Source organism: Perna viridis, chromosome 11, assembly GCF_037379345.1.
Source record: "Perna viridis isolate PV_CMFRI_1.1 ecotype Kerala chromosome 11, ASM3737934v1, whole genome shotgun sequence".
NCBI lineage: Eukaryota > Metazoa > Mollusca > Bivalvia > Mytilida > Mytilidae > Perna > Perna viridis.
In genome coordinates, this window is record NC_142455.1 from 6030926 (window position 1) to 6043058 (window position 12133).

A 12133-nucleotide genomic window follows, 5' to 3' on the forward strand; every position below is an offset into this window, starting at 1 on the left:
CATGATGAAAAAGATACAATGTAAAACTTGATTTATTTGAAAGGCTTAGCAATTTCTACTCGTTGTAGGACACCAACAAAGCTGAAGATCATTTCCGCGAAGGAAGAATGTTTATGCTCTGACAGAAAACAAAATTTAATATCAGGCTGGTAACTGGCATCTTATAATGTTTAAGAACGAAAAGATGACGACCGTATATTTTGAAGCGACGAGCTTTATCGTTATGAATTGCCGAGTCCATGTTTTGCCACAGGCATTTCAGCCATTCCTCCGTCAATGTATGATTTCAATTCATTTAAGTAAGGCATATCTCTCCTTTATATAGACTGTCAACCTTACTCAGTAATATAACAAAAAGAAGCAGATATCTGCAATGTCATTTCGTCATCAATAAACTCCCATGATATCCAGCTGTTTCGAATAAAGAACAAATTATTCCAATGAATTCTAAGAATGTAATTGTTTTTTGTTTTTGTTATTTTCGGAAGCGTTTCTGTTGTCACTAACATATTTTTTTTTGATAAGATACATCATTGACTTAAAAAGGATGAAAGGAATCTTTCGTAAAATGATGATCAAAGGGGTATTTTCTTGTTATTAAATAAACAGTCTTGCTTTTGTTGAGATATTTTAGTAGTAAAAAGACATCAGGACCTTATAAACATAATTTACAGTATTATATATTGTAAAACGTTATGCTACGTGGAGATATTTAAGTATCACTCCAGCTAAGAATGTGATACATGGTTGGAAATCCTACCTTTTTTTATTTTTGACATTTTGTTAAAAATGCTTCAGTAAAAAAAGAAAATGACACGTAGATTTTCATATGCCCTCGTTCATAAGAGATATAATTGTATAGAATGTTCTGTATGATTCAAAATTAAGGGCGGCAACTCTGTAAATGATGCTAAAATACAATAGAACGCATTGAATTTTAAATGTGAATTATCTTTTAATGAATGTATAATTTCATTAAATAGACATATAAAGACACTTAAAATAAGGAAAATAAAAATGTGTACTCTTATTTTAGGTATATTACATTTTAAATAATTTGCATGATTCTTATTAAGATTGCTGCTTCATATTCTACCTAAAAATGCAAAAACAAAATATACATATTCAATTCATACGTAGCTAAGGATAGATGTTGCTTATCAAACTTCCGCCATAGTTTTTGTTTCCTGACTTTCAATTTTGTCTTGTGTGAAAAAAGACAACGACAAGGAAGAATACCTCACAAAAACAAGTTTTTATTCAATTCAAATCAATAATCAGCTAATAAGAAAACACCAAATAGAAATGACTGCATATGTTGCATGCTAATTTGATTTTATACACAGTTAATGATTGCAAAGCAAATGGACAAATATACACCCAAAGGGATGGTAAGACTGACAACTATACTAATATTGACCACTCTTATCATCCATGATGTTGACGGTAAGATATTTGAAAACAAACCTTAGCATATTAAACTAAAAGGTCAAATTTGCAGAAGTGAACCAATCGAAGAATTGTTTTGGTATTGGATTCAACCTTTTTGTTGAAACGTTTCATTAATTTCGTGCAGAGCTTGAACTCAACCTCCGCAACTCCAACCCCTTTCCCAACCCATTTCATTAATTTTTAGTGTATTGTAAATTTCTGGTCTCGCTCTTAAAAATTGTATTGCTAGGTTGTAGTTTTTAATAACTGTATTGAGAGATAGTTAATCGATTTTCAATTAATGTTGATATATTCCTACTGGGGGTATTTGCGTTTTAACTAACACTTCTACCATAGAATAATTAGAGATCTAAGAAAAGTTATTACTATATGTATCATAAGGAAGCGTATCAATAGTATAGCACATAAATCATAAATATCTTGCTCAAGATATGAAGAAACAATTATATGAAGGTTTTGTTTTATCATAGATATAACAAGTACACAGTTTATTTTAATAATCATATATCATCAGCAAAAAAAAAATGACCTTTTTCAGCATGGCGACATAAATTCAATCATGGAAGAAGAGGGCGATATTACGGCTATAAACAAAGACGTTGTCCAACTAGACCTTGTAAGCTATATTGATACATAATAACATAATAACCTTTGGGTACAAATAATTTCATTCTTCATTCAAACCAATGGCATAGGAAAAGGTTAAGGGCGTCAGAACTTTGATACTACCGAACAGAGATAAATGTTATAATGACAATAAAAGAGTGAAATAATATATTAATACCTATCCTTTGTACTTTCACATTAAGCAGGTGGTGCTGGAGATGCATTTCTATTTGAGGTTGGGGGGGGGAGTATTTGTTTGATACATTTATTTGATTTATGTTCATACATGTGTATTTCTAATGTCGTGAGATCATGATACGTATTTTAACCTAGCCAGATACTCGAATATTTATAACTTACCAAATGGACGGGTGGAACTCAGTCGACCAAGAAGTGGTAACATAGCTACATTTACATGTAACAAAAAATATACACTTTGCGGACCTGACATGATTACCTGTACTTCAAGTAGACGATGGGATAGGACGATGCCTGTCTGTGAGTTATATTACATGCCTTATTTCGGGACATTTTTAAAAAGTTTTTAAAGTAAAATGAAAACCTTACATTTTAACTCTGAATATCTCATGTTGGAAAACTTACATTTTTTTTTATATTTTTGATATTTTATTTAAAACGTTATAGTAAACAGAAATTAAAATGTGTTTTTTTATATGACCCTTGTTCTAAAGAGATAAAAATTATGCAGAATGTACTGTAACAGTCAAAATTAAGGGAGATAACTTTGTTAATGACACTAAAATACAAGGTAAACTGTTGGTTTTCCGATGTGGTATATCTCTTAAGAGCAGGTAGATTGGATTGAACATTTCATCATACAGACATATAAAAAAACTTAATCTATAAAATAAAAATGTGTAGCATTTTTTGGAGGGGGTATTACATATAACATATTTTGCATGATTTTTAGCTAGACTGCTACTTAAATATTCCTAGCGTTTTATAACAACAACAGAAATATCATTATAGATAGCTATTATTATTACTTTTATTACTGTATAACAAACCAGGCATTCCACCAAATTCTCCAGACCTTAGAAATATAACAGTTACGTATGGAAACTCTCGATACCTCTTCAGCAAAATAAAGAGGAACGCGACTCATGCAAAGGTAAGAGTAAACATAATAAGGGAATGCTATGACGACTATAAACGAATTGTTATTATCGATTAATGTTTTATGATTGCGCTGTAATGTTGTCTGTTTTACTTTGGAACTTAGAAACCTGTTTTTATTTGAGATGTTTTTTGTGTGCTAATTTATATTCGATAGGGTAAGGGGAACTCCATCAAATTAATTCAACATCACCGCATATTTTGCGCCTTTTATTATTAATGTTTTTAATTTTGGTATTCATATGCGATGTCCGTTCCGTTGATAAGGTAAATTTGTCGTTCAGTTGCCCGTCTGGGGCAGACTTTAGGTTTGAATTTCACATCTTTTATTGAAGCTCCTTGGACTATTTAAGCCTTTCTTATTAAAAGTTTGGCTAAGTTGTTGTATATTCAGGAGAGCATAATATACAAAGACTCGAATTAAACTCCTAAGAAATTGGAAAATTTCGTTTTGTCAATTTTATTGATGTTTGTATGCAAAAGCATTTTCCTCGTATTTTAAATGGGATGATATTTTTTATAGTTATACTGTGAAAGTCTTGGAGGAAACTTGGTTGCCATAAACTCTAAGGAAGAAATGGATTTTATATCGTGCACAGTATATACACTCGATCGGTCGGGAGGTAACTCTATTCTAAGTAATTTTACAGCACTTTGTAGATTGCACTTCTATGTTCCTCTATGAACATATTATAAAGCAAATGATGCTTATATGACGTTTATAGTTTTTTTGAAATATATTAGGTATCCTTATACTTACGATAAGTTTATACTTCATACCAATATCTCAATTTCTGTTGATTAGCATTATTTTTGATTTTGGTCTATTCTTTTTCTGCCCCCCCCCCCTAAAATAATTGGTAGTTAAGATATATCACCACGATATATCACCCTCATCACGATTAACTCCCTCTTAACCGGAAAGCAAATTTTGGATATATCCACAGAAATTGCATTATTGTTTTCGCATTTGTTTCAGATACTAAATGATAGCAGTACACTACTAGAAAAAAACGGAATTTTAAAGTATATTGAAACCATTCTTGTCCTGGAAAAATTCTTAGTAGAGCAATTTACTAAATTGTTTATCTCATATATTTATCACATTTTTCTTAACCCATGTTACAAGAAACAAGTGTATTTTGAGTCACGTGAAATAGTCAGTTTTGTCTCTCTTTTATCACATTTGTTTGCAGTTAACACATAATTCGTAGGTCATGTCAATAGCTGGTATTTTCTCTCTTAAAAGTATAACATACGTCTAGTAAAATTACTTAAAGTTGCTTCAAGCGGTTTTATTTTTTACCCCTTTGGAATGTCCTCATTGAATAATGTGGTAAAAAAGATCACCTCTTTATTATATAGATTTTTCCTGGTTCCGATATTTGGGTATAACTCAAAGGGACGGTCATTGGGTATGGCACAACGGCGAGAAAGTTACATATAACAATTGGTGGAACGAAAGGGTACAGGATGCGACGTTTTGTGCAGCCATGACCATAGCTCACAATTATGAATGGCGTGCCGGTTCACCAGATGCTTGCACTTATCCCAATCCGTTCATCTGTGAATTTGACTAGACACATTAAATACGCTATAGTTCTGCAAGAAAATGAGAATGTGATACTTGAACCAATAATAATTGTAGTGTTGGTTTTGTTTGCCAATAGGCTATGTAAGTCTTGCCATGTGGTTCCGTTGTTTCACGAGAATGGGTCCTAGTCTGCATGGAGATTTGCCATTTATAAAGTGTTGAATTCATGATTAAAAGCAAAACATCTTTCCGTGAAAAAATGCCGATAGAAAATGATAAGTTTCTATTTTTACATGATAAAAGTGTTAAGAAAATACATTTAATAAAATATTTTGTATTGTAACACCGTGTATCAAGATCCCGGAAGTAAACAATAAAATGCAGATCGGTCTTAAATTTCATTACCTTCTGATTCCGGGAATTTTGGTAAAGAAAATGAAACTAGAAGGAGGCTTACAGACCCTATGCTAGATTAGGTGTGCAAACATACAGGAGGTAGACCTAGGGTAAGGAACATAACTGTTGAAATCAGTGATATGTTTGTATCATCATCAATTTCAGCAAAGCCTATCAAGCTTCCATTTGAAACAGAATGCGATCACTCCATGTTACTTTGATGCTTACATGAGATTGATATCAAATAACGAATACAAAGGTTCCTATAATTCGTAAGAGTTGTGTCCCTTACCCTAGGTCTATATCCTTTAAGAGATATTCAGAAATGGGAACGGGCCGTGCCAAGAAAGGATGGCTACATAGCGAACACTAACAAAAATATCACAAAAAAATCAAGAATCATTGATTTTTAAGCTATTTTACTTGGTGATTTCTTTGTTCGTAATTTTTAAACAAAAACAATTTTGACAAAAGATCAGAATAATTAACTTCACAGGGCTGTCTCATAGGCAGGAAAATGCATCTAAAGATCATAAAACTATGACATCTGACAACGTTTTAATGTTACATTCCTTTATGAAGGATTTAAACCAGAACTGTCTAGAAAAGAACAGGACTGCACTTATATATACCTGCCCTTCATGACTTCGTCGGAATTGTGAAACTGGCAAATGTCTTTCAGGATGTCTTCCGTAGAATGGATGAAAGATAATGACATACAAAAACTTAAAAAAAATATTTTCTGTTGTTATCAAAACATCGTTTTGACCGTTAACAAATTCCAATTCATAGAAATATTAAAATATTTGACTCGAAAGTGTCAATTAAACTGTATGCTAATAATTTACAGACTTTAATCGGTATTAAAAATGAATAAAATAATATAACAGAAGCAGAAAAAATTGGCAGACATTACTAGTATTAATTTTATATTTAATCAGGACAAAAGCATTGAAACATTATCAAGTGAGTAAAACATTTTCAGATATATGATTGTCATAATGATAAGTAGATATTATTTAAAAATACCAACCTCAAATGATGACAAAACCGTTCAAGAAAAGCATAAACATCAGCTGAAAGCAAAGTTCCAGGAGGATGGTCAGTATTGTTGCTGTATTTTTTTCTGACAAACTATTGGTAGTTACCAAACGATCAATCTAATCCTGAAATAAAATTTACTAATCGAATGGAACACTCCAAACCATTACATTCAAAGAATTTCCACCAATCGGAACTACTCGGCCATTTCCGCTACACTAAAAAATAACCTCCAATGCAGAAAGGAGAATTTCTTCCCGGAATTGTAGTCTTACGCGAATCAAAGTAGTTCCATCCACCGGGTGGCGCTAAAAAATTGTTTGGATAGCGCTAGAAATAAAGAACAACAACTCTTCTATTTTTCCAAATTTCTGGTTTTCACCCTGATATTGCCATTATTTGTACGGACTTTCCTTTTGACTATTCCTTTTGTCTAGTCCCTAGAGTTTATCTGTTCAGTAATTTTGTTATGATGCTTCATTTTTAGAACGAATAGCACTAATAAACTTCCATGACTTCTGATACATTTGCTTTGATTAATAAGATTTTTAACACATTCTAACAAACTTCAGTTGTTTTTTATAACAAACAATGAGTTAATGTTTATATAGGCATGCATACAAATGACCAAATAAGCATTATGAAGAAATATAAAAGTGACGTCCTGAAATACAGCTTCAAGTTTTAAAACCGTTAATCGCAATTACAGTTAAACCAGTCTCAACTGTAGGACGTATTTATTTGTTCCATTTAGACATCTTTCTTTTTAAACAGGTTCAGGTATTGCTGGTTTAGACAGGTAATTGATTTATTCATGATTCGGTTCAGACAGGTTTCACTGTATAAAATGTTTATATCATGAGAAATAACACGTGTGATAACCTTGTATATTCAAGTCATTTTACAATTTGATCAATTTATCTTGATATCTAGATTGGGAAAAAGAACTAATAATCAATAATATGTAAAAACATCAACATGATTTTTTTTTCAAGTATGAATTACATGTTCCTTTCTTATGTAAATTCGTTCTTCTGAAAATAAATAAATAAATTCGACCCATAAAGACTTCCCAAAAAGAACTAATACAATATTTTGTAACCGATCAGCAAGAAGATGACATTTTACACCTGCAAAGAATAATCAAGGGAACCAAGGTTATAGCGGTAATCACAAGAATGTAATCCAGGGACACAGACCAGACATGGAAAACAGTCATACACAACAAAGGACATTAAATAACTGTAACCATACATACAAAGTAAGCAAACAACCATTTCGCGGTACGTTGTAAATTCTGAAATATCGGAATAAAGTACATATTCGTTCATTCCAGCTTTTGGCATAATCTTAGCTTACCAAATTTATAACGATTTATGGATATTTTTGTGATAAAAGATTTCATATCCCAGTCAAAGATATTAACGAGCTGTTACACCAATAAAGTATCAAAAGGACGTCGCAAAATATCGTTTTATGCAACGTGTATATCCTACCGGTGTATCTGGATCATGCGCTCAGTTTTTAGTGGATTCCGAGTATCTCATTTACCGAGTTTCCTTGCACATATTATTTTGACTATTTAATGTTCTTGCTATTAAATAACTAAAATCAGACATACAAAATAACAAAGGTAAATGAGCAACTAGCATTCCAATAAACACTGGGAGCATGGACCAGGTGCATCGGTAGGGTAAGCGTCCTCTGCTTTTTTAAGAAACACCCACCGAGTTGGTCGTAAACAGTCAAGTGTCGGGTAAAAGAAAGCGGAAAAGAAAAATGTGACACATTGGACAAATCAGTTTTCATGGTGGACATTGATACACTGCAACAATCCACGAGTTCATGATGACGACCATAACTTCTGTAGTGATGACTTCAATATTGTAGCAACATAACCATGTTTCAGAAGTCTATTTGTAAGTAGTCTAGCGCGATAAAATGATAAAGGTTTCAAAATGATGATAAAATAGTAAAAATCATTAAAGTAGGAATTTCCAGCCTATTCAAATTCCCTTTTATCAGTATAAGTAACACATTGATCATCTTTAAAGTAGGGTTGTATGACTAGTTTGGAACTGTATCAATCTTTGGTCATCACTGCGTTGAGATCTTCATAAGGGTCGTAATTAACTTTTTCAAACTTCTTCATAGATAAGTGCGCGTAATATGAATGACATGCATTTATACAATTTGAAAAAAATGAACTAGTAGGTCGGTGTCTTTGGTTCATATGTATGGTTTTCGGTCGAGAGTGCCTTGCCGGATTTATTATTTTTCCTCTGGTAATTTTGTTCTAACGTTTTTCAAATTTATAGATGAACAAATTTAGTGAACATAACATATTGTGTTGCATAAAGAGCAATTGGACTGGACAAAAGTTAACTTAAAAATGTCCTCTCCCATTTTATAGGAATAAGTAACTTACATAAATGTTATTCATGCATTAACAATAATAACTACACAATGTACAATTGAAAAGCAAAACAAATTAACAACAAAAAATAACAAAAATATACATGTTTATACAAATACAATATATAAAGATAAATAACGATCATATGGAATAAACATGAATACAGTTAATATAATATAATATAATATAATATAATATAATATAATGGTGCATTGAAAATGCCTAGTTTGCTAAATAAAACATTGTACAGATTAGAAAATTTGTTCATTGTCTTCGTTTCCAAGGTTATCATCACCAAATAAAAGTTTCTATTTTCATCTCAAAAAGAAAGACAATCTATCTTTCAAATTAAGTCTAATCAATATTGATTGGGTATTTCCAAAATAAATAGTGAATAGAATCGTCTTTTGCGAATTTGCTTGAGCATTTTGGATCAGTGCTCAAATTAACTCGATGAGATCTGTATTAAGATTACTACACCTGAGTCTTAAACGCGTACACAGCCAAATGTGCCACATATTATAATCATTTTGTGCTCGATTCATATGATAATCATATGGTTATCATATGAAAATCATGATATTTATTATGTGATAGTCATATGATTATCATATGATTCTCATATGATAATATGGGCTTGAAAACATATGATAATCATATGTGATTATCATATGATAACCATGCGATTATTATATGTTATATGAAACATATAATTATCATATGGTGCTCGATATGATAATCATATGATGCAAACAATATGATTCCCATGTGTGGCACATTTGTATATATAAGTAACGTTTATTTCTAATATCATAATATATTTTGGTGGTTTTGGTAAGGTGGAATTGATTTTCCTTTTGAAAATAAGAATTGAAGAGGAGTGACAAACGTTTTTATCCAATCAACTCCACAAGATAATGGTAGAAGAAAAAAGGAGTGTGAATAAAATTGTAACCTTGACTTCGGTACCCAATATTCATTTTGATTTCTCGAATTTTAATTTTCAACTCAACGAAATATTGAAGACAATCTAATAAGTAGGCAGGAGACTCCTCTACGAATTTTGTTAAGAAGCTTTCTATTTTTACGTCTCTCTTTTACAGATCCCCAGCCAGTTTCAAAATGTAATGATTCAATACTACAAAATTTAACCAATCCAGCGACTTTCCTCGCGGCCTCCATTTGAGCTTGTTCCAATTTGATTTATATGGCCGCAACCATCCCAAATATTACACCCATATTCTAAAACTGGTCTTATATAGGAAAAATAAATCTTTTCAAGATTGTTCCTTTCCAACGTCTAAAACTTTGGGTAAGATCTCTGTTTATTTTGTTTTCTAAGGTTTTGGAATCAGATAAAGAACAAAAAGAGAAGTATCATCAGCAAAATGCCTTGACAGACTTTCGGTATAGTCAACTAAATCGTTTATGTATATTAAGAATAATAAAAGACCCAACACGGACCCTTGTGGTACTCCACATTTGATAATACCTTCATCAGAAACGACATGTTTATCATTGCACTTTGTCTTCAATTTGTGATATAATTTTCTAACCATTTATACATTTTTTCTGAAATACCATAAGTTTGAAGTTTTTTAAGTACATCTCGATGCTAAACTTTATCAAATGACTTGGAAATGTCACAAACGACCGTGCACACCATTTCTTGGTTTTTTTAAAGCCAAGCATATTTTATAAAATATTTCTAAAGCTTATAAACGGTAGAATGACGACCAAGACATAACCCAAACTTGTATTTATAAATCAATCGGTTGCCATGTAGATGATTATGGATATGTTAAAAAAAGTAACTCTTTCGAACATTTTCCCATCACAACTAAGAAGTGAGATGGGTCTTTAATAAGAGGGATTTGAATTATCCCCTTTATATAAAACGCAATGACATTGGCCGACTTCGAGGTGGTTGGATAAACAGAACTTTGGAGTGATCTATTTAAATGGTACTTAAGGGTTTACATACTGTATTCGCTGTATGTTTAAGCATATGACGACTACTATAATCACATACCACTGCCTTGCCAATTTGTAATGTTTCCGGGATATTTTTAACTTCTTCATAAGTTAGAAGATTAAAATCAAGTTTTTGATCTGTTCGTTTGTCAATATTCGGGAGATCAGAATCAGAATTTGCAATATCAGTTATAGAACAGAAGAAATTGTTCAGTATATTCGCTTTTTTCACTTTCGTCACATTCAATTTGGTTTGTTTCAAGGTTAAGTAAAGGTGGGATATTTGACGATAAGTTTCCTTTGCCTAGCAGCGTCTTGACTGATTTCCAATACAATTTTTTATTTTGATTTTTAGTATACAGCAATTCATTTGTATTGATAAAGAATTACTTTTTGTTACTTTGTGTGTATGATTTTAGTGACTTTATATTATTTGTTGAGTATGTCTGTTTTCCATTTCCGGTCTTTGTCCTTGGAATACATTCGTTTGATTACCGCTATAACCTTTGTTTCCTTGATTACTCTTCCATAGCCCGATTAACCATATTATTAGTTTTTTGTTGGTATTTTATATCTTTAGTAAAATTTTCAGTTACATTGTTATTTCTTGTTTCTTAATCGTTTGTGTAATCGATCACGTTTCCGCATTTCTTTATGTATCTGAGAGTTATGCAGTTATCTTTTTGTCGTATCATAACTGTTTTGTGAGGAATGTTTTGTTTAAAATTTATTAATTCAATGTACCTGTTAGTGAAACTTTCGGTCATCTCATTTACGTTTTTGTCTAAGAAAGAATGCATCCCATTCTTTATTCTCACTATCATCGTTAAATCAATCCTTGGAAGTCTTGTTTATAGAGCCAGACTTCTCTCGAATATGAATACTTCAATTTAAATGGGAATTTATACTGCAATCTCCCTATATGCGTAAGTCAAACATATTGACTGTTTATTCATAAGACCTTAATATGCAAATGTCATATTAGAGAACAAACACATTTTGACATTTCTCAACTTATCATGACAAAATAGGTGTTTGGCAAATTGAAGTACAGGACTGATGCAGTAACTTTATTTCTTCATTTATTTGTCTTTACTAACAGTATAAACCTTCCGTCACAAAACGGTTTGGCATACTGTTCAAAAAGCTGAGTGAAATGCGAAAGACATATTTGAAATTATCAACAATGCTAGGTCGATGTTTAACATTGTTTATCAGTTTGCTTGGTTTTGTGTGTGTGTGCGTGTGTGCGTGTGAAAGAAAAACACCATAAAAAAGGGAAAATCAGTCTCGCAGCGTTTAGCCTTCAATAAAGGAAAACAGCATACACTTCAATACTAACGGTTAAATGTAGACAAATGAAAGAAATAAGTAGCAGTCCAGCTAAGAAAGGTGCAAAGGGCGACGTTCCATGTGTTTTATCAGTGCTATCTGTTTATATTGGTCTGAAAACAAATCGTTCATTAAATAGGGGCAATTTTGGCGGGATTTTTCCTTTATAACTAGGTAAATTATATTTCCTATGACAAGAGTAAATTGCATACAGGCCTACAGCGGCAATCGTTCGTTTCTTCACT

At 31.8% G+C, this 12133-nt stretch overlaps 1 protein-coding gene across 1 annotated transcript; it reads left to right on the forward strand.

Moving 5' to 3' along the window:
- The first annotated feature begins 1323 nt into the window (after positions 1-1323).
- On the forward strand, positions 1324-4847 carry LOC148602733 (asialoglycoprotein receptor 2-like). Its single transcript, XM_088552318.1, has 6 exons — positions 1324-1446; positions 1991-2068; positions 2392-2556; positions 3090-3190; positions 3719-3818; positions 4561-4847. Exons 1-6 carry the CDS (start codon positions 1350-1352, stop codon positions 4773-4775), a joined length of 756 nt encoding a protein of 251 aa, XP_088408444.1. The 5' UTR covers positions 1324-1349; the 3' UTR covers positions 4776-4847.
- The last annotated feature ends 7286 nt before the right edge of the window (positions 4848-12133 follow it).